Source organism: Hyperolius riggenbachi, chromosome 4 (genome assembly GCF_040937935.1).
Source record: "Hyperolius riggenbachi isolate aHypRig1 chromosome 4, aHypRig1.pri, whole genome shotgun sequence".
Classification (NCBI taxonomy): domain Eukaryota; kingdom Metazoa; phylum Chordata; class Amphibia; order Anura; family Hyperoliidae; genus Hyperolius; species Hyperolius riggenbachi.
Window position 1 is genome coordinate 296,704,569 of NC_090649.1, and position 24,718 is coordinate 296,729,286.

At 42.8% G+C, this 24,718-nt stretch overlaps 1 protein-coding gene across 11 annotated transcripts in view; it reads right to left on the reverse strand.

Moving 5' to 3' along the window:
* The window catches only part of PTPRK (protein tyrosine phosphatase receptor type K), a 571,635-nt gene that overhangs the window by 255,889 nt on the left and 291,028 nt on the right, over positions 1 to 24,718 (reverse strand). For all 11 annotated transcript variants that reach the window (XM_068231517.1, XM_068231508.1, XM_068231514.1 and 8 more), the window contains exon 7: positions 20,358 to 20,651. In XM_068231517.1, the coding sequence (XP_068087618.1) occupies positions 20,358 to 20,651 (294 nt within the window). The remainder of the gene's footprint in view (positions 1 to 20,357; positions 20,652 to 24,718) is intronic.

The following is a 24,718-nucleotide window of genomic DNA, read 5'->3' on the forward strand; positions in this document are numbered from 1 at the left end:
GTTTATGTCATCATCTCGCTTCAAGTAGAATTTAAGGAGGTGATTAGAGAGGTTCATGGTCCCAAAAATTAGTAATTCAAGCAACTTTCCAGGTCTGTATTAGTACTAAAGCAGAAAAGTGCCACATGGCAGGCCTCTCAATTAGCGGATTTCAATCAAAATGTCATTTCATCCCTTCTTGCAAAGGGCGTTATCAGCCAGGGCGAACCGGGCTGTTCTTAAAACAAATAAAAGACAATAACAGGTGCTATGACTGAACATACCATTTACAACAACGTTTCCATGATATAATAAAAAGAAATGCATGGTTTTGTAAATGTAAATGTACAACTCCTTGGTCTACGCTGTTTACTCGGCTGCCAGGTGTTACCATAACACCGCACTCGAACAAAAGAAAGACAGAACATTGCTGAAAGCATCTCTTCAATAACAGCAGGTGACATCTGTTTATACATTATACTGTTAATACCTCTAGCAGCAAACGGTCCACATTTGTAAAAGCAATAATAAGCATTTAAAATGACTTGTCTGCACTGGAATCTAGGTAGGCTCTGCGTCAGTGTAGTCAAGAGCTGATCTAGAGGAAGTCATTAGGCCCTATGTGACCCGAGTCTGTTTATACTGACTGTAATTGCAGTCATTCACAGAAGGGTCAACGGGAAAGGTGAGATACTCACTGCTAATACAATTACTAGACCAGTTCTGATTACTTCTCTAATGGCTTTTGCGGTGTCTCCAGCAATCTAATCTATAGAAGATGTAGAAAGCATTATCCAATTAATCTGGCAAACTAGCAGTCGATGTAATCTTTGGCTCTGTTCTTGCACTGTGCTTGTGACAAGGCTAAATGCTACTAGTCATTAAACAAAACCTACTTCGTTCAAGAGATGAGCTAGATGTGTTTGTTAACGCGATACAGATTTTACCCATCACTGGGCAGCAACAATAAGCACCACTTTCACTGATGAAATCGCAGATAAAATGTTTATAAAAATATGAGGGGAGTACCCTACATGATGAAAGATCCAGCAGATGACAATAAAGCATCCAGATCCTACTCTGTATGACATGAAGACATTAACTGCAATTCATAGCATTCATTGACCAGAGAGAAATCAATGTCATTTAGGCCAGCAGGACACTTGAGAAGAAGCATGAATTAAAATGTACACACAAGCTAAAGCACATAAGAAAACAGCACAAGCATCCCACCCATAATAACAACAACATTCATTAAAAGCTGTGCTGTAAGACATCTTTGTATCTGGTATCTTAACCTGACTTTAACACGACCAAATATGTGAATTTAACACGACCATCGGTAAGCAGCGTTCCCCTCTACCTTACGATAGAGATTTTAACATTACATTGGTGTTCTTGTACAGGCACTTGAACTTGTCTGGTGTGGCAGTATTTCCATATTAGGATACCAGGTACTGAAGGTGCAGTGCTAAGTAGTGTAGGTGCTTGTCTGGACAACTCAGTTACAGTTTGATTCAGGAATGATTATACATTTATTTTGATGGATGGTACAGACCCAGCACATTGCATGTGGTATAGCTTAGGTAATACCACCTGAAATGATTTTGACACATTTGATATTGTATTCACTTTTAGATTGAACATCTGAAAAAAAAGTAAAACATTGTCTGGTGGCAATAAATGTATCACTATAGTAGGTTTACAATTTTCAGAACTACATTCACGTATGTGGTGTGTGTGTATATGTGTGTGTGCTTACAGGCTAAGTTTCCATTATCATGAACTAAAAAGTAAGAGAAAAAGTCTGGCACTATAGTGTTTAATTATGCAGAAAAATGGCACAAAGTATGCAGATATTGGTGAACATCAGCGAGATATGACAACCATGTCAAAATGGCAATTCACAAGTCATACCAATAGTGTCTCTGGTGATACCTGGGTGTAGGTTGGAGGCAGCGGTGGTGGGTGCCAAAGGGTGCACGGCTCGACGACTGTTTCGCGTGGCTTACGCCAAGCTTTTTCCAAGGTGAGTGTGCAACACATCAGGAGCCGTACACAGACGACATCAGAAAGCCGCTGATAGCTACAGGAAGTGTAGAAGGCGGGAACCCGGAGGATCAGTAACTAGACCTGTGTCAGATAGTGCCAAACATTCTACTTTCTAGTCACTTCGCTCAAATACTGGGTTTAATTCATCTAAAACATTTGTATGTAAAATTGTAGACCAACTGAGTCATATTTAAGGGATGCCCAATTTGAACACTGTTGGCAACTCTACCACAGTAGACTCTTTCACATTGGTACCTAGACCAAATATCAACCAGGACATAGTAGGGATTTCAGGCGCACAGGTTTGCAATATCCGTTTTAACATATTCTGATACCAGGTGAATCAAATGGCTCAATTCCACTATTATGTAGTTTAAAAAATCCCCATCATCCACGAGATATGACCAACAGGTAATTTATTTGTTCTGTAGAGATAAAGTTGTTTTCAAATGAATAATATAACAACTTAATTTTATAGCCTAAATGTTATGTGATAACATCGAAACATTAAAATGTATGAATGTAATGAAAGGCATTATTGTTCATATTATGAGATTAAATTACAGCATACTGTGACTAAAGGATGTAATCAAACTGTAGAATGATTAAAAAAGAAATCATATCATCTGTAATGCATCTGACATCAATGTGATGCAAAAAGGACGATTGCTGCTAAGTATAATCATGAGAGATTTTCGCTCATTAGATTAATCACTTGAAATCATGTAAAGTAGCATTCTGTTTACTATAAGATAGACTCTGGAGATTGCAGCAGTCTAAAAATCACATCGCCCAAGAATATGCAATTCAGTTTCATATAATTAATACCATAAAGTGATTTCACTAAAGAAGCCTGCTGCCAGAGGGACAGACACTTTTTTTTTTTTTTTTTAGAGTGCATAGTTAGATGAAGGAAGTATTGCCACAGACATTCAATTCATGTCATTCCTTTCTTTGTTTTGGGATCTCAGCACATGCCCCAGGTAGGCCACATCCAATTAATATTTTTGTTAGAATTCATATAGCGCAGACATCTTCCACAGCACTTTTATAGAGTTTACAGGCATGTCACTAACTCTCCCTTACACGAAGCAGTTAACTTTGGCGCATGTCGCTCAGAGCTGAAGCTGTGCACCAGTCATAGCAGCAATGCTATGATGCACCCCCTGCACAAGAGCAAAATCGGAGATCCAGGGATCGCCAGACCCAGAATTACACCTCCCTCCGAGCTGCTACAACTCTGAGGGGGAATAGTATTTAATGCCACCAGGGAGTTTAGCGGCAGCAGGAAGAGCTGTCATTCGGCTAGCCATGCTCCCAACTCACCGGCGGCCATACTATATGTACGCCCCTCAGAGTGGCTAGCAATCTAATCTCTATCATAGTCATATGTCCATTGTAGTCTAGGGCCAATGTATGGGGAGAGCCAACTCACTTATCTGTATGTTTTAGAGACGTGGGGAAAGAATTGAGTGCTCTGAGGAATCCCACACACGAGGGGAACATACAAACTCCTTTAGATTGTAAGCTCGCAAGGGCAGGGCTCTCTCCCCCTTTTGTGTCTTGGAAATCATTATACATTTTATTCATCATGTTACTTTTATCACGGTCATTACCAATTCTATATTTTGAATTCTGTATTTTGTATCATTTTTTGTATTTTGCCCCTAATTATGTATCCTGTATATTGGTGTACACCATAGTCTGTATTATTATGTACCCCATGTTTGTTACTTACTTTGTACAGCACCACAGAATATGTTGGCGCTTTATAAATCAATAATAATAATAATAACAACAACAACAACTCAGTGCAGATAGTGCCTTGGTTGGGATTCCCGCTGTGGACCCAATGGGGTTGTTGCATAAAAGCCTTCCAATTTAACATCGCAAGCAAGTGGAGCTGGACACACAGTCTCTGGACTGTAACTCAATCACCCCAGCATCCACAATTACCCCAAAGATTAGAAAAGACAAATAGTAAATAAAATCTACCTCGTTACTGCTAATTACTTTGCGCTATATAGTTTATCTGTTTAATGCACTCTTACACCTTTCTTAAATACATTTTATAAAATCATTTTAGGCCATCTCCTATTCTAAGTAGAACTGCATTGGAAGCTACTATACAAATATTGTAGTTTTGCACAAAGCAAAGCGTTACACAAAAGTTGTTTGGCATAAATGTTTCTTTTCAGGTAGTGTTCCTGTTTAGACATGGTGGCAAGCAATTTGTTCTGTATGAGCAACAGCTGTCTGTGACCCTGCTCTAAGCTTTTGGTTTTAAATAATGAAAAACGTACGTGCTGGGCAAGGCTGTGAGAGTGGTGATTGATGAGCAAGATTTGTGATGGTAGGTATATTGGCTGTTCCCTAAAATTTGCCCTGTATTTCAGTACTAAAAAATAAAAGTTGTGTTCAGGGCTCTTCCACACCAGAGCCCTTTTTCAGCATTTTAACGCAAAGTCTATACTTTGCGTTAACCAAGGTAAAAGTCCATAGACTTTCATTTTACCTTTCACACCCGACGCTGCATTTCGATGCGTTGCGGTGCGACGCATCCGGGCGCATTTTATCATCGGGAATCTGCGTCGCACCGTACATTCCCGACGACAGCCGCAGGCTACTCAACGCGTGCAGGAACGCGTTGTTAGATGTGAAAGGAGCCTAAATGTAAAGGGCTTCAGTAAATGTGTCAGGAATGCCAAGAGTTTACATTAATAATGTATGCCATGTACAATATTGAACTCTTAAAGCGGACCCAAACCAAACATTTTTTTAATGAAAAATATTTAGTTGCACCACTCTTACACATACAAAGATAAATAAACACTCCTTCAAACCTATGATCATTTCAGTGCATGCTTTTCACTCTTCTCTTTTCATAGCTAGAGTTATACTGGGGGCAGCCATTAGCAATTCCTCCATTGCCGGACACCATCTACTCCACCAGTGTGCCGGAAAAATCCCGGCAATTTGAAAGGAAGGGAGGGGTTCCTCCAATAAATGTAAAATATTTTATATTTGTCATCATGCAGCTGAAAAAAGGGTATTTATTATTATACTTTAGAAAATAGATTTTATTTCTGAAATCTTGTATTTTTAATTTGGGTCCACTTTAAAACAGAGGTTATTTGTAAGTATTCAGCTTCACGTGAGCAATAATGGACTCACTTAATGAACCATTCAGCTCAAATAATGCATTTGCAAATCAATTCTATATGTCCCTGAAGTCAGGCAAACAACCTGAACCACTATACCACATTCATTTTACAAAGTCCTCCCAGACAGCTGCTTCAGGCTTTTTTAGCCTACATCAGTGCAATTTACTCCTACTCTATGGTAGGACTTGTAATGCAGAGGTGCCTAGTACCTAGTTAAGTTGTGGACACCCAGAACCACTAGGACCTTTATAGAGTACAAAAAGGAAAAGATGTGTGCAAACTCAACTGAAAAAAAAACTGCCAAGTTTTATTTTGCCTTCCCAACACAAAAAGTATTTGCAAATTCTGAGCTTAATATGAGCAAGATGTTACTCCAATTATGCATCACTTTAAGACAGTTATCCATGTAAAGCCAGGCATAACTTAGAACCAAATAATACTATGGTTTACAATAAACTAGCTGTGAAAGCTGACTATAATGCATTAAAAAAAAATCTTTAGTGTTTGTATGTAAATGCGCTTGTTTGCTATACAATAATTTCATTGATGAAAAGACCAGTTCCCAACTGGAATTTTTAAAAATTCCAATGTTCTCATTCTTATGAGTCAAGGGAAAGAGCTGGTAAGCTGGGATTTTTCCTCCATTGCCATGATATAGGGAGGCACAGCACTATCACTAGGTAGAGGACTAACCTCCCTGCCCGCCAGGTTACTAAATCTTCTAGAGATTTATTGTGACACTCTGGAATGCTTTGAAAAGGAACAGCAGAGGCTATGTGAGCAGAGAGAGAAATGGAATATACACTAATCATGTGTTCCTTCCTATCTGTCACACAGCATCTGTAACAAAGACATAACAAAGGTGCTCTGTGAAGGGAAGGAAAGAATAAGGGAGGAGATTTAAAGGGATACTGTAGGGGGGTCGGGGGAAAACGAGTTGAACTTACCCGGGGCTTCTAACGGTCCCCCGCAGACATCCTGTGCCCACGCAGCCGCTCACCGATGCTCCGGCCCCGCCTCCGGTTCACTTCTGGAATTTCTGACTTTAAAGTCAGAAAACCACTGCGCCTGCATTGCCGTGTCCTCGATCCCGCTGATGTCATCAAGAGCGCACAGCGCAGGCCCAGTATGGTCTGTGTCTGCGCAGTACACTCCTGGTGACATCAGCAGGATTGAGGACACGGGCGTGCAGGCGCAGTGGTTTTCTGACTTTAAAGTCAGAAATTCCAGAAGTGAACAGGAGGCGGGGCCGGAGCATCGGTGAGTGGCTGCGCGGGCACAGGATGTCTGCGGGGGACCATTAGAAGCCCCGGGTAAGTTCAGCTCATTTTCCCCCGACCCACCTACAGTATCCCTTTAATAAAGTAAAAGGGAATTGCAGTGAAGTGGCGCATGTTCTCTTCAAACAATCAATTTATGAGCACAGAAATATAAAGAATCTCCGCTGTATGAGACTGAATGTCTTTCTGCAAACACAGGCTCACTGCATCACACAATGGCCTCAATTCACTAAGCTTATCTCCTGTCTTTAATAACTCTTCTAGAGTTGTTACCATGGTGATAAGGCATGTAGTATTCAGGAAACATTTTACCTCAGGCAAACCTAAAGTTAACTCTTCTGTCTTTAAGTTAACTCTTTAATCCTTGTTCATTAACTGCATGTGAAAATAACTACAGAGGAGGTAACTTAACTACAGAGGAGGCAACGTAAGGAATGAAGAGATAAGATAACTCTCTTACTAGTTGAGGTAAGTTTTCTCTTGCCTTATTATCTCCAGAATGATCTTAGTGAATTGAGGCCATTGTAGAAGCAGTAGAGTGATGTATGGTGTTAAGGTGCCCATACACTCGTCAGATTGGCAGCAGACAGATAAGAAATGCATCTGATGATCTATCTGATGCGTTTTTAGAACATTTTTTACCAGGATAGAATTCCAATAGATTTCAGTTTGAAATCTGTTGAAATTCGATCTGATGGCATTTTTTTGCCATCAGATTTCCATTAAGGCCAATGCAAACTGATAAGCAATCTCATCAGATCGACCTAAATTTTCCACCCTGCTAGTTCGATGGAAATCCATCGAAATCGATCGAAATCGGCCGTCGATCGGTCGATTGGCCAACCGATTTGCGATCGATCGATCGATCGATCGCGATCGATCGGTCGGCCAGAAAATCGGCTGAGTGTATGGGCTGCTTTAGCAGTCAGTAAAAGCAAGACGTTTGAATTAGGATGATACCACTGATTGGTTAACTTAGAGGAAAACAAAAAGTAAGATTTCAGTTAACCACCTGAGCGGTCTGGACGAGCTGAGCTCGTCCAACACCGCCGGAGGTCGCCGCTCAGGCCCTGCTGGGCCGATTTTAATCAAATAAAAAGCAGCACACGCAGCCGGCACTTTGCCAGCCGCGTGTGCTGCCTGATCGCCACCGCTCTGCGGCGATTCGCCGCGAGCAGCGGCGAAAGAGGGCCCCCCTAGCCGCCTGAGCCCTGCGCAGCCGGAACAAAAAGTTCCGGCCAGCGCTAAGGGCTGGATCGGAGGCGGCTGACGTCAGGACGTCGGCTGACGTCGATGACGTCACTCCGCTCGTCGCTATGGCGACGATATAAGCAAAACAAGGAAGGCCGCTCATTGCGGCCTTCCTTGTTTATTCTGGGCGCCGGAGGCGATCGGAAGATCGCCTCCGGAGCGCCCTCTAGTGGGCTTTCATGCAGCCAACTTTCAGTTGGCTGCATGAAATAGTTTTTTTTTTATTTGAAAAAAACCCTCCCGCAGCCACCCTGGCGATTTAATCAGAACGCCAGGGTGGTTAATAAGCCTTCTTCAGACTTTGCCTGAAAGCGGCTTAATAACCAAACGCTTACTTTTTTGTTTTCCTCTAAATTAGCCAATAAATGGTTTCATCCTGATTCAAAACGTCTTGTATCACACAAAACTTGTAGGGATAATAGGTGGTAGTCTAGTTGAGGGGACCCATGGCTGCTTCCTGCTTGCTGTAATTTGGATACAACCACTAGCTTGTAATAAATGCGCAACCCAGCAGGAAACACTATCCATGCCACCAATCGAATAATAAGTTCTGTGTCAAAAGCCAAACGCCACAGATCCTGGTGTGCAATTTTAGCTTTAGTGTTTGCTCCTGTGTCCCTTATTTCTTACAAACTAGTGGACCTGACCAAATTGCAGAAAGCGGGCTTTGGTCTATGACAGGCCTGGGCAAAGTTTAACCGGTCAAGGCCGCCGGCTACTGACTGGGGGCCACATTCTTTTTTTAATACGTGTAATATGCTGGCTCATCCCGGTACACACCATACATTTTTTTACTTCAGATTCTACTTCCGGTCAGGAAAATGATTTGATCAGGCAAAAAATATACAGCATATGTATAGCCAGCGACCAATCCCAAGCTCATAATCAATCTCTTTCTCAATCAGAAGCAAATCAGACATGCTTGAATATATTGATCAAAATAATAATACTTCATTAGGTAATCATTTTCTATAATATTACACGAAAAGTTAATGGGCTAACACAATTTTCCTGAAACATGAGATCATCAGGGATATCCTGAGGTGGAAACAGAAAATGAGTGCCAGGGGCAAACCCAGGATTTTCAAGGAGGGGGGAATTCCTGAAAGGTCTCCCTCAGCCACACACACAATACAGTATAATAACATGATAGGACATCATACTGGGTAGTGGGTACACATAATGCAATTTCCCATCCGACTGACAATTATTTCCTAAATGTCAGGAACAGGATTGATCAGGAGCAGTTTGGATACCGATAATAATGAGGACAGCAGACATTGCTAATGAAAGGGAAAGTGAAGCATTCACCCAGCAGGGGCACAGGGCTGTGCTCATACCTGACGCTGCTCCATGCTCACGCGGCTGCTCCATGCTCCGTGCTCACGCGGCTGCTACATTGAAAGTCAACTGTAGCAGGGAAAGAAAGGGGGCAGTGCAGTGAGCTGCAGGATACCTGCAGTTATTCTGGCGTCTCAACTTGTGCCTGCCCCCAGACACTGCACCGGCCCTGGTTTGAGGGGGGATTCTGGGCAGCTGTAATCCCCCCAACCCCCCCCCCCCCCCCCCCGTGTTTGCCTATGAGTGCATAGACCTTTATAATCTTAGATATCAACTTCTAGTGAGAGGTTGAATTCATAGGTGGTGTCTGAGAACATTGTATACATTAAATTCACATTCAACATGCGCTTCTTGCCCAAAATGATTGTTTGTGACAGCTTAATCCAGATTTTTTTTTAAAGGTGTGGCCAACCTCCCCTTTGGCAGGTTTCTAAAGTGGAAAATACTTTGTCATTGCTAATGTACACTGCTCAAAAAAAAAAAAAAAAAAAGAACACACAAAATAAAACATCCTAAATCTGAATGAATGGAATATTCTTATTAAATACTTAATGAAGGTCTGGATTTGGAGTCACAATCAAAATTAGAGGGAAAAAAAAACACTACAGGCTGATCCAACTTTGATGAAATGTCCTTAAAACAAGACAAAACGAGGCCCAGTAGTGTGTGTGGCCTCCATGTGCCCGTATGACCTCCCTACATTGCCTGCACATGCTCCTGATGAGGTTGTGGATAGTCTCCTGAGGAATCTCCTCCCAGACCTGGACTTAAGCACGCACCAACTCCTGGACAGTGTGTGGTGCAATGTGCGTTGGTGGATGGAACGAGACATGATGTCCCAGATGTGCTCAATTGGATTCAGGTCTGAGGGACAGATGGACCATTCCATAGCTTCAATGCATTCATCTTGCAGGAACTGCTGACACACTCCAGCCACATGAGGTCTAGCATTGTCTTTGCATTAGGAGGAACCCAGGGCCAACTGCACTAGCATATGGTCTCAAAAGACGTCTGAGGATCTCATCTCGGTACCTATTGGCAGTCAGGCTACCTCTGGCGAGCACATGGAGGGCTGTGCAGCCCCCAAAAGAAATGCCATCCCACACCATTATTTACCCACTGGCAAACCAGTCATGTTCGATGATGTTGCAGGCAGCAGGACATTCTCCACGGCATCTCCACACTCTTATGTCTGTCATGTGCTCAGTGTGAACCTGCTTTTATCTGTGAAGAGCACAGGGCACTAGTGGTGAATTTGGCATTTGCCAGAGAACACCAAGATTGGCAAATGCCCTGCACAGTGTTGGGCTGTAATCATAACCCCCATTTGTGGACTTCAGGGCCTCATACCACCCACATGGAATATGTTCTGACTGAGCAAACACATGCATTTATGACCCGCTGGAGGTCATTCTGCAGGGCTCTGGCATTGCTCTTCCTTTTCCACCTTGCACAAAGGCGGAGGTAGTGGTCCTGCTGCAGGGTTGTTGTCCTCCTACGGGGCTCGTCTAGGTCTCCTGATGTACTGGCCTGTCTTCTGGTAGCGCCTCCATCCTCTGGACACTATGCTGACAGACACAGCAAACCTTCTTGCCACAGCTCTCACTGATGTGGATAAGCTGCACCACCTCAGCCACCTATGTGGGTTGTAGACTCAGTCTCATGCTACCACTAGAGTGAAAGTACCACCAGCATTCAAAAGTGGCCAAAACATCAGCCAGAAAGCATAGGAATTGAGAAGTAGTCTGTGGTCACCACCTGCAGAACCACTCCTTTATTGGGGATTTCTTTCTAATTGCCTGTAATTTCCACCTGATGTCTATTCCATTTGCACAACAACATGTGAAATTGATTGTCAATCAGTGCCTCTTCCTAAGTGGACAGAAGTGTGATCGACTTTGCGTCACATTGTGTTGTCTAAGTGTTCCCTTTATTTCTATGAGCAGTGTAGCTTCTGTAGCATGGCTGCTTCCCATTCATCTCCCCCCCCCCCCCCCCCCCCCCTTCACAGAACAAAACACCACAGTCAGTCAGCATCAGAGCAACACATATGCATAGCAAAGATTAATAAAATATCACCCAAAATGATGAAAAACAATAGGTTAAAGCGAGAAAGTGTAAAATGTGTATGTCTCTAGACCGATTCATTGAACGGGACATGTATAGCCATAACTATTGTATACTTGTTCCATCTCTTTGTAAGATTAAGTCATCCCCAGTATATGAAGGATGCCAGCAGTGCTGGGTAACTGTGCATGTGCGGCTCCATATCTACATTAAAGGGATACTGTAGGGGGGTCGGGGGAAAATGAGCTGAACTTACCCGGGGCTTCTAATGGTCCCCCGCAGACATCCTGTGTTGGCGCAGCCGCTCCCCAATGCTCCGGCCCCGCCTCCGGTTCACTTCTGGAATTTCTGACTTTAAAGTCAGAAAACCACTGCGCCTGCGTTGCCGTGTCCTCGATCCCGCTGATGTCACCAGAAGTGTACTGTGCAGACACACACCATACTGGGCCTGCGCTGTTCTCTCTCGCTGTTCCACCCAACAGAAACCTTAGTGGTAAAAGATTCATTTCTATGTACAGATCCGCTTTAACGTAATCATGGATATGCAATAGCAGTTCATCACACTGGTACAAATCAAGCCCTAGAGACATATATGTGACTACCCGCTGATTGAATGTCAACTCAAAAGCACACTACATCCAGTAAATGCTTATGATTTACTGCCTCCACATAAGTTTTCTGCATCCCATCCTTGAAACTGGGACAAAGAAAAAAACTTTTAAAAGTGCTGTACACCTTCAAACACACATATCCAACAGCACATCTCAGACATAGCCTACTTTGCATAGAAAAAGAAAACAATGTAGCTCTTTAAGCATTAATCAAAGGCTATTTAGCATAAGAATGTTTAAAGAAAGCAGACACTGAATAATTACAGTCTACAAAAAGAAAATACTAATAACTGAAAGTCAAAGCAAGACAATGACTTGTTTTAACCATTGCTACTACTGATAAACATTAAACGTGGCCATATAGTAATTTTTTATATTATTAGATTAGACCTTAGATTCAATATAAGCATTACATCTAAAGGTAGCCATACATCGAATGCTAGGTACACACCATACAATTTTCTGGCAGATTTACTTGCCAGATCGATTACTTCCAACATGTCTGATCTGAATTTCGATCAATTTTTTTTATCGTTCATAGAACTGAATGAAACTCAATCAAGAAACGATTTAAAAAAAACAATCAGAAAATCGAAAAAGCGATCGAAATTCAGACATGTTGGAAATAATCGATCTGGCAGGTAAATCTGCCAGAAAAATTGTATGGTGTGTACCTATCATTACGATGATGGGCAAATTCGCCAAATCTCTCTCTAATCGAATCTGAGCTGTCCTTTGTCCATACATGCGACCCATGTGGTTGCCGGCGTACACATGGGCATGTGTGTGATGTCACACACGCGCCCCAGTTACTCCAGCAACCCCATGGGGCACTTATATGGATCAAGGACAGCGCTCAGAGCCAGCGGAGGACAAGTGGCGGCCACAGACAGGTAATGCATAGCGCTCTAGGCACTGGGGAGGGCACATTTCACATTAGGGGATAGACAGCGTCAGGGAATTTGACGCTCATTTCGATATCACTCATCGTTACCACCACTCAGCCGATCAAGCAAGCCAACCCTACACCTTGCACCATGTCTGACCAATTCAAGCAACCAATTTCAGCACAAAACGGATCACATAGTTGATTGGGCATGCACTTGGTGGCCCCTATTTTCATCAGATTTGATTATCATAATCAAATCGGATGGACGATTGCCCGCCAAGTCGCCTGTTGTATGCTCACCTTAATGGAAACATATACTCTGGAAATGCTAGCTCTTTGCCAGAGTGATGCCACCAAGAGTGCATGGATTGGGTAGATGTGCATGGCCTCTACTCTATCCTTTCACAGCTTTTCCTTCAAAGCCTATGTTTATGACAATGACTGTATACCACTCCCTAAAAAACTCCCAGTTACATGGTTAACACCAAATTGTCTGATATCTGACAACAGCATAAAAATCTACCTGAGAAAATCTAATTCTAGCGGCTGGCACTTGTGGGATTTCTTGTTCATCATGGGTAACTAAAGGTAGCCATACACTGGTCGATTTGCCATCAGATCGACCAACAGACAGATCCCTTTCTGATCGAATCTGATCAGATAGGGATCGTATGGCTGCCTTTACTGCAAACAGATTGTGAATCGATTTCAGCCTGAAACCGATTCACAATCTGCTGAGCTGCTGCTGCCGCCTGTCCGCCGCCCCCCCCCGGCATACATTACCTGAGGCTGGCTCCCGGACGTGATGTCCCCGTCATGTGGCACCTCCGGCCCCGGCATCCGCATATAACTTACGCCATCACACCAGTGACAGCGGAAGTTCAAATAGAGGGCCCTCTATTTGTACTTCCGCTGTCACTGGCATGACAGCGGAAGTTATACGAGGATGCCGGAGGTGTCATGACGGGAGCAGTGACGGACGGGATGCCCGGGAGCCAGCCTCAGGTAATGTATACATGCGTCGAAATGTCCCGAATCGTACGCCGCAAGCGACGTGCTCCCTACCCGCGGGCGATCGACGGTAATTTCCCGCACGGCGCGATCGACAGACCGATTGATATCAGGAGGAAATCAATCGGTCCGGTGCGTTTAGCGCACACTGTTTGACAGCAGATTCGATCCCAGTGATCGAATCTGCTGTCGATCGGCGGGAAATCGGGCCAGTGTATGTAAACCTTTAGGCTGTATGTTGGAAATTTGTCAATACAACAAATTAAACAACCCACATTTCAAGAAGTCACCAATTGCTTAACTATGTCTTGTAACCTAATGAGATTCCGGCCTGCAGGCAGATAATCACTGACGATTTGTCACGATCACTGATAACCATCTAAGACAACAGTAAAATCAATACCAGTTATCCTACCCCTGATAAAATGGTGGCTAGAGGCTAATGGAACAGGAGGAGAAAACACACACACACACACACTCTGAAGTTGACAGTAGTTGAATAAAGACTCTGCAATAGTCAGAAAATAGCTACTTCTTGAAGCAGTAGTAGTATGAAGTGCTTTGAAAAATCAAATTGGACATCCAAATAGCGAAATTTTAGACACACAGATGTTGATTTCCCATTTTGTGATAACAAAAAACACTAGAAGGGGCCTCTCAAGAGGCAGAAAGGTCACGGCATATCACAATGCCTGACGTACTGGTTTCAATGCGGAAAAATAAAGGGTTTTAAGTAACCAAATTGTATCTATCGGCACGTGTTATTCTCACGAGAACTTTAAGGAAATAGTATAATCCTGTTCAGTTACCGGTAAGAAACTGTTGTATAGAACTAAATGACAATAGGAAAAGATCTTGTGCAGATTTAATTACAATACTTTTCCTGTAGTATACGGGACCTGCTTCCATTTTTCTACAGTTGGTAGAGCAAATACATACTGGAGATATATATGCTGTGCAAAACAAGATCTAAACAGATGATTTCAAAATACAACTTTCTTGCAATCAGCAGATGAATGCAGACGTGTACTTCTGTTCATGCACTGCTCAGGTACATGTCCAACATAATGCACAACATGACCAAATCATGACATGCACAAAATGACCATTTATAAATCAATAGTAATAACAATAATAATTACCAACCGCACAACAAGTACGTAAACACTGGCCAACTAAACAACCAACTTATTTAAATACTATGTCCGCAAGCTTAACAACTTTGTTTTTGAATGCATAACAGGTTTGCATTCAAAAACAAAGTTGTTCAAAGGACTCTTACACATGTTCCAACCTGCATGATAGTTGGGCAGATTGATCCACCAGTTGGATCTGGTAAACAACCGGTTATCAGTTGTGCGCCTGGTAGTTTGCCAGCTGTACACATGCCCAACTACATTCCAACAGACAAAGTTTAGAAGATAGTTGGGCAGATTGTTAGGACGTGTGTATGCGCCTTACTTACCAGTTCATATATTGCATTCCACTTTTTAAACAGTCACACTAAATAAGCTGAGCAACAAAGCTTGAAGTAGCTCAAATATCCCATTTTAAAAAAGCAACAAAACTCCCCCCAAAAAATTAAATCAAGTACACATACACCGATCAGCAACAACTTTCAAACCCAAGACAGGTGACATGAATAACATTATCTTGTTATAATGACACCTGTCAAGGGGTGGGATAAATTTGACAGCAAGCAAAAAGACAGCGTTTTCAAAGCAGGAATAATAAGCCAGCATAAAAACGTCTGATTTTTGTGAAGGTCAACAAAATGGGCAAGACAAAAGATTTATGTGACTTTGAACAAGTAACGATAGTCAGCGGAAGAAGAGCTACTGCTAGCATCTCTGAAACAACAACTCCTTTAGGATTTTCTTGCCAACAGTACCTCGGGTAATTAGAGAGGGGCAGTTGTTCAGAGAGGGGCAATGGAGGAAAACATTTCAAGTTATCAGGACTATTCTGGCTGGTGAATGAGAGAGGTGAAAGGCAAGTAGCACGCATATAGATGGGCAACAACACAACAAATTACAGCTGAATTCAATGCAGGTGCATCACAAAGCACATCCCAATGCACAGCAAGAGACTTTGCATTAGGATATGCCTAAAGGAAGGGCTTTAGCAGCAGCAGACCAGAGTTTAACCTGCTTACAAGGGCAGCTCATTCCCCTGACCACAATCCTATTGAGCATTTGTGGTATGAAGTCAAAAGTCGGAAGCTCATTTTAAAGCTTGGAAACTCCACCATCCAATCTGACCCAACTTAGAATATCAACTGTGTTTATTTGTGTCTCCAGTACAGGGCTTCGGTCGCCATCTTGCCGTAGCCCTGTCAGCGCGGGAGACAAGAGCAGGAGGAAGGTGGTCCCGGGAGCAGGTGACTTCTGCCAGGTGAGTAAATGCTTTCTTTTCCAGGTGAAATGTTTGCCCGCATTGCGTTTCTTTTCTGGTGAAATGTTTGCCCGCATTGCGTTTCTTTTCTGGGGAAATGATTGCCCGCATTGCGTTTCTTTACTGGTGAAATGTGTGCCCGCATTGCGTTTCATTTCTGGGGAAATGTGTGCCCGCATTGCGTTTCTTTTCTGGGGAAATGTTTGCCCGCATTGCGTTCCTTTTCTGGGGAAAGGTTTGCCCGCATTGCGTTTCTTTACTGGTGAAATGTTTGCCCGCATTGCGTTTACTTTCTGGGGAAATGTTTGCCCGCATTGCGTTTCTTTTCTGGGGAAATGTTTGCCCGCATTGCAGTAATTTTCTGGCGAAATGTTTGCCCGCATTGCGTTTATTTTGTACCGACATGTTGCCCGCATTGCGTTTATTTTGTACTGACATGTTTGTCCGCATTGCATTTATTTTGTACTGACATGTTGCCTGCATTGCGTTTATTTTGTACTGACATGTTTGCCCGCATTGCGTTTATTTTGTACTGACATGTTTGCCCGCATTGCGTTTATTTTGTGCTGACATGTTGCCCATTGCGTTTGTTTTCTGGTGTCCGGGGTAACTGTTACTGCATTTATTATTTAATGGTCATAGATGGCTATGTTTGCTGCTTTGTGGTTACGGTATACTATTAGCATCACACAGTTTCTGCACACCCATAATGCAAAGTCTCGGTTGACCACATCATGGCGTAAACACTGCTTTCTTATGCCTCGCTGTTACATCATTACGTTAGCTCCGCCCATACAATGTCATGGCCACACCCATTTCTCGCCGCGGCGCACTGCCCCCCCCCCCCCCCCCCCCCAGTCTTCCCCACTTTTCTCCCCGCGCCCCCCTCCCTGTCCCAGGTTGGACCCACAAAAATCTGGTCACTATTTAAATACAATCCAGAACTTATTGGCAGTCACAATGAAGTACTCTTTAACCACTTGCCGACCGCGCACTCATACCGCGCGTCGGCAAAGTGGCAGCTGCAGGACCAGCGACGCAGTTCTGCGTCGCCGGCTGCAAGCTAATTAATCAGGAAGCAGCCGCTCGCGCGAGCGGCTGCTTCCTGTCAATTCACGGCAGGGGGCTCCGTGAATAGCCTGCGGGCCGCCGATCGCGGCTCGCAGGCTAAATGTAAACACAAGTGGAAATAATCCGCTTTGTTTACATTTGTACAATGCTGCAGCATTGTACCAGATCAGCGATCCCCGGCCAATCAGCGGCCGGGGATCGCTGTCACATGACAGGCAGGAGCCTGTTAGAGGCTGCACAGGACAGATCCGTTCCTGTGCAGCCTCGGATCTCCGAACGAAGGGAGGTAGGAGAGGGAGGGGGGGAATGTCGCCACAGAGGGGGGCTTTGAGGTGCCCCCCCCCGCAAACCTAACGCAGGCAGGAGCGATCAGATCCCACCTGCACATCATCCTCATAGGGAGGAAAAAAGGGGGGCGATCTGGTCGCTCTGCCTGCTACCTGATCTGTGCTGGGGGCTGCAGAGCCCACCCAGGACAGATCACAGAATACAGCGCTGGTCCTTAAGGGAGGGGGGGGGTAAAGCGTGGGTCCTCAAGTGGTTAAGGATGGCGTAGCAAATATACCAGATACAGTATCAGCCTTATTGCTTGGTATAGGCATGTTGCAGAAAAGGCAGCATGGGGAAGGGGGAACTCATTAGGCTTTTTTCTACTCACCATCTGACTTGGCTGAGTTGTTTTAATCTCAAAGAATTTCCATAGACAATGGCCTCAATTCACTAAGATCATGCTGGAGATAATAAGGCAAGAGAAAACTTACCTCCACATAAGAGAGAGTTATCTTATCTCTTCATTCCTTAAGTTACCTCCTCTGTAGTTAAGTTACCTCCTCTGTAGTTATTTTACCTCCTCTGTAGTTAATTTACCTCCTCTGTAGTTAATTTACCTCCTTTGAAGTTATTTTCACATGCAGATAATAAACAGCCTGTCTTTAACTCTGGAGTTATTTCAAGGATTGAAGAGTTAACTTAAAGACAGAAGAGTTAACTTTAGGTTTGCCTGAGGTAAAATTTTTCCTGAATACTACATGCCTTATCACCATGGTAACAACTCTAGAAGAGTTATTAAAGACAGGAGATAAGCTTAGTGAATTGAGGCCTATGTGATTTAAATGCTAACAGTGCCAAATGTACTTGTCAGTTCTGTGATGTGACCTAACAAAACAAGCCTTTGAAGAACTGCTTAGCATATCTGCTTTGCTAAAGACAAGCACGCTCCACTCAGAAATTCAAATGCCAGTTCCACTTAGCGCCCTTTTACACTTAATCAGTTGCTCACAGTTATAACGGAAAGAAAACTGATTTTCAAAGTACTGCCCATGTTTTCGCATGGCACAGTTTACACTATACGCGTTTTAACTGCAATCTATTTCACAATGCACTGCTATGAAAAAACCGCGCACCAACGCGTACTAACTCATACCAACTGATTCAGTGTAAATGGGCTCTTAGACCGTTCCTCAGTGCAAGAAAATGCTTTGGTGTAACTGAGCCTTCTGCATCCAGGTTATCCTAAAGTGGACCTGAACTTTTGCACATAACAGAAGGAAAGCATATAGAAATGCACCTGAATGTATTTAAAGTTTAGCCAGTCTAATTCCCATTCATCTGGGACTAAGCACAAGTTGTAATTTGATCCCTTAGCCGTAATCAGCTGCCTGTCATGGCAGAGATTTAATTAACACAGGCTGTTAACCCGATGTCTGCTTCCATGAAAGCAGGAAGTAGACTAACTGCAGATTTATTGCAGGATTTGTATCAGCTGTAACAAAGTAATGCTTAAAAAGGTTATTGTGTTGGTGCTTATCTTTTAGTGCAGAAAGAAAGTTCTGAGTTTAGATCTGCTTTAAGAGAACTTCCTTTTGACATTCTTATTACAGAGTGTGGCATACTTAAAGTGAACCTCCAGACTAAAAATCTACTCAGCAGAACTGAAAAGGCTTGGTGATTCTTTAACAGTTTCACAGCATCAGAACTTTTTTTTTTTCTTTTACCAAAACATAATTTTTAGCTGCATTTTTAGCTAAGCTCCACCCATCAAAGAAAACTGCCCAGGCTTTTTTCCCTGATGCTGTGCAAAGCATGCCGGGATTTCCTATGTTATTCACGTTGCCTAGCAACTGGGAGGGGTGATCAGCACACAGGACAGTTGGAAATGTGTCTCATGCTGCCCCGTCACCTTCTTTCAACCAAAAAGATGTCTGCCCCCATGACATCACAAACATTTGCCTGTTCTTTTAAAACAGGGTGGGTAAGAGATTATATTACCTATCTATTTTAATTAACATAACTAATGTAACTTAATAACAGTATGTTTGTTTAGGCTGAAGTTCCTCTTTAAGTATAGCAAAAGAAAATCATAGCAATGCTAGCAGTTTAGAAGTCTATAAGATACAGTTCACTGACAGGTAGTAGTCAGTGCCCACTGCAGAACCATGGCTACTAACTTTTCTTCTCTCTCTCCTGCAATCCGCTGCAGTCTACACAATGGAGCCTTATTCCAAGGGCAGACAGAGGACAAATATTAATAAAATGAAGTTGTGTGAAAATATTTGCATATGATTAGGCTTAAGTGGAAGCACAAAGACAACTCAGTGAAATAACCAAATTAAAAGTGCTTAATATAGCTCACAACAACCATGTAGAGCCACTGGACTGTATACTTATATTGACACATTATGCATGCTGCTAATTAATAGCAGCTTAATATACATTCTTGTAATCATGTTAGCCCTTGGGATAAATAGAGTGCATGTATGTAGGAGCAGGATTGACATTTGTTAATTGTTATAACGGACAACTCTGCATTTCCCATTAATTCTTGATACAGCGTGCATTACTAATACTAAAATGACCTCTACCTTTGTCTACTGCCAGAAAGCATCTCCTACATACATTCATCTTTTGCTCCATAAAGAAGAACAGAGCTATAGGGAATGCCACACATTCTCTGAAGAACTGACACCCATTCCTAATTTTATGTAGCACCCAGTGCTACATAAAAATCAGGAATTTTCACAATTGCCCTTATCTATTTATAAGCCTGTTTTTAGCTGGATCCCAAAATTTCAAGTCTACAAGTTCAACATATAACTACAGGTTTACCCTTCTTAGAAGAAATGTTCAAATATCTGGTCCTACTCACCAGTGTCAGGCTTTCCTCTTGTAAGCCAAATATACAGACATCTGCTGACATGTGACTATGATTAAAACAGCACTGTCAATTGACCTAGCATTGGTGTATTACCTGCACACTTTGTCCGTGTGATCAGTGGAGGCCCAGGCTGTCCTGTACCACCTTCCCCTGGCCTTGTTAACAAAACTCGAATCTCATATTCGGTATCTGGGTCCAAATGCCACAGCTTGTAAGTTGGGGCATTCACTGCATGGGTTTCAGTCCAAGTCCCAGTGGTCATTCTATATTCCACTTCCTTTAGTATGATAGGCCCATCTCCAATGATTGAGTTGGCATTCAGCTGGATGAGGAGGTATGTTGGTCCAACACCAAGGAGCTGTGGTGGAGCTATTGGTCGTGGTGGCTCTGTAAAATAAATGTAAGAAAAAAAATATTATAATCAAAATACCTAGCTATATTTTTGCCTTGAACAAAAGTGGCTAAAATGATAGTACATTCAGAGGATCAGACAATACTTCTACCTAGAACAATTATCTGGGCTGATGCTTCATTTTAGGTCAAAAGAAATACTTATTGCCGTTAAATGGCCAATCCAATGATACTTCAGGAAGTTCTTTTTAATCACAAACACTGTTCTTCAACAATAATTTGTCAGACAAAAGATTTATTACAGGACGTGGCGGCAATATTATTTGGGGTGTATGCACGTGCTTTCCAAACATATCCGAAGTAGGAAAAGATACACTAAAGATGCGCATTTGATTAACATTTTGTTAGTGCCAATGCATTAAGCCTAATCTAGACGGAGTGATCCGGCAGCTCGATTAGCCGCCGGATCGCCTCTTCCGCATCCCCGCGCATACCTGCCGCGTCCCCGCTCGTCCGCGCGTGCGGCAGATTCGGTACCTGCTCGTCCCCGCCGGCACCGCTTATCTTCCACTCGATTCCCCGCTATTGTCCGCTCGCGGGGAATCGAGCGGAGGCGAGACCGGACCTGTCGGATCTTATCAATCGAGCCGATAAGTAACATCGCTCTGTGTGTACCTAGCTTAAGTCATTTATCAGACCCTTTTTTTGCCTGCCAACCTGCAACAATTATATACCAATATCTAGATTTTTGCAACAGAAACACTGCACTTCCCAACAATACCGGTTTTATGTCCATATCATATTGTAGGGGGACTGAGTGACATCGTCTGGAAAAATTAATTACTATTTCCTTCAATGGGCACAAATATAGCACTAACCAATCATGATGGAATTCTTGAAACATCCTTTACTTATAGAACAGGGTTGATTTACAGAATGAATCATGTAAGCTCTTGAAAAACCAGGCACGGCATAACCCATCTGCATGGTAGAAGACAGGCCCTTTATTGTCTGCCCCTAAATGTGATGGTATCATACCAAGTGCTGTGCATAAATGAAAGTCTATGAAGAACATGTACTGTATCCCAGAGGAAACACGCCACAATAGTATGTTCATCAGCCAAAACAAATATCCTGAATAAACAGAGTCAGACTACACTCCAGTGCACTTTTATTTTTAGAACACAAAAGAGATATAACCTCAAAGGTCGTTTTGTATTAAATTTGATGCGGACTGTGAGACATCCCCTGCTTTTATGAAGCAAAGACAAAGAACAAAAAGGAGTAAAACTATACTTACTTATAGATCACGTGAAACAATTACATAAAGACAAAAATAATGCAACTTTCCACACACTCCTGTCTGAAAAAAAGCAAGAAATACGTGCCAGATAGCAATCATTTATTTGTTTAAAGCCCTCGCTCAGAGTCACATTTTTCTCACTTCTCACCACAGGCAGTTAGACTTGCGTGTTATACAGTATATTTGGTTATTTCTGCTTACTAGTCACATTTTACTGCCTTTTTTTTGTACTTAAAGGACAACTATCAAAGTTAACTACAATTCTAAATACCACATATACTTCCAGTATTTACTAGCAAATAGCAATACTTAGGCTTTTTTCATATTTTAATTTCTTATGTGAAGAAAATATGACATTTACAGAGAACAGTTTTCACTCTGTGCATAACTATGGAGGACTGTGTCCAGAACATCCAGCATACAGAAACAAGCCTCACTTGCTGTAATACTGTGACTGGAATCTCTTCAGAATTATAGAAAGCAGAAATATAGCTTCAATTAGTATTTAAATAACTCATCAGCTGCAGCTACAGCTCTGTGTTCCTCTCTCTCTTTGCCTCATGCAAAGTTTACAGAAAAAGCAAATTCTGAATGGGAAGTTGTGGGGGGGGGGATAAAGCATCCAAGAACAGACCCTTCTCTGTAGCTAAAAAAGAAAACCCTCAGCTGTTCTCATATGATCTGTGAGAAAGCTGTGTGTGTGTGTGTGTGTGTGTGTGTGTGTGCGTGTGCGTGTGTACAGGGCAGAATAGTACATAATTCTCTGTGAATAGTGACAGAGAAGTGGAACCTATCTACATGGTACAGCTCAACCCCCCCGTTACGAAAGCTTATAAACGATGCATTTTTTTCACACAGGCAGTCATCAGAGATTTCTGAAAATCTTTCTATTGTTGCTGCTCAATAGGTATAGGTATGTGGGGTTTATAGAAAGACAGTTTCTTTAATAGTTCCAATTTAAGATTCCCTTTAAAGTGTACCAGAGATGATAGAACATAAAAGTTTTATACATACCTGGGGCTTTCTCCAGCCCCATGCACACGGATCTCTCCCACGCCACTGTCCTCAGCCTTCTGTATCACTGGTACCAGGTCCCGTAACTTCGGCCAGTCTGTGCAAGAGAAGTGCGCTCTCTACGTATCTCCCTGAGAGCTCCCAACATGGCTGTAGGTGAGTGGTGTGCAGCCCTGCCAATCACGGATGCCTGCTTAGTTACTGACACTGATGGTCTTGTGTGCGGTACCACGCCGCCGTCATAAGGCCAATCATTGAACTCGCTTAGTAACAGCGAGTTCAGGGATTGGCCAAATAATGGCGCTGTAGTCCTATCTGCGAGACCATCGGTGCCAGTAACTAAGTGGGCAGCCGTGATTGACAGGGCTGCACACCACTCACCTACAGCCATGTTGGGAGCATCTCTCCTTAGGCTCTCATTAAGGAGATTGCAGCCTGCCCGATGCCCCCAGTCTGGTAAATTGTTTAGCCTCCCAGACATCGCTGACCAGCAGGGAGCCTCTCTCCTCTGGCTCTCGTTAAGGAGATCACAGCCTGCATGATGCCCCCCAGTCTGGTAAGCTCTTTGGCACACAGAAGGACGACACAGAGACAGAAGAGGATACAAAGAAATAGAAGAAGAAAAGGAGGATACAGAGTCACAGAGGAGGACACATAGGGACAAAGGAGGGCTCATGAAGAGGGCACGAATGGACAGAAGATGACACACAAGGGGGACAGAGGAGGACACAAGGGGACAGAGGAGGACACAAAAGGTACAAGGGGGACACAGGGGGGCACACAAGGGGGACACAAGAGGTACAAGGGGGACATAACTGTGTGGAGAAGATCCACAAGACACCCCTGCATCATGGACACACCAGGTTTACTATATATTGTTTTTTCCCCTGGTTTTTGTCCTCTAAATCTAAGTGTGTCTTATGGTCATGAGCGTCTTATGGCCCAGAAAAATAAGGTAACTGCAGTGTCCCATGTCCCTTTATAATGACACTGTGCTGTGCCCTCGACTGACTACACACTGCCCTAATTTACCAAAAATGCTTCACATTTATTTCAGACTTCAGCTTGTTAAATCCTGAAAAGCATTAAACACTAGTGGTATATAAATATTTAACCAACAACTCCCTGCTGCAGACTTCATGCAGATCTGTATAAGACACATTACAGGCACTAACAAATGTATTGCTTTGTTAAACTGTGTGAAAATCATGATCTATTGAAAGTGACCTAAGGAGCTCATGCAGTAACTGAGGATGCCTACAGGGAGCTCGGAATTATGTAATAACCAATACTGAAACACAAATGATTCAAACAGCTATGGGAGCACAGAAATAATAATTAAACGTAGATGTCAGTCTTGAGAGATTTTCAATCCTTTGAATTTCTTATCTTTAAGAAATTATGTGATTTTTTTCTCCACACTTACATCTTTTGCATAAAGGGACAGAAAGTGTTCTTATAAATTTCATCTGGTGTCTAGAGCTTTAACCACTTGAGGACCGCGGGCTTTACCCCCCTTAAGGACCAGACCCTTTGTTTCCCATTCAGACCACTGCAGCTTTCACGGTTTATTGCTCGCTCATACAACCTACCACCTAAACGAATTTTGGCTCCTTTTCTTGTCACTAATAAAGCTTTTGTTTGGTGCTATTTGATTGCTGCTGCGATTTTTACTTTTTATTATATTCATCAAAAAAGACATGAATTTTGTCAAAAAAATGATTTTTTTAACTTTCTGTGCTGACATTTTTCAAAGAAAGTAAAATTTCTGTATACATGCAGCACG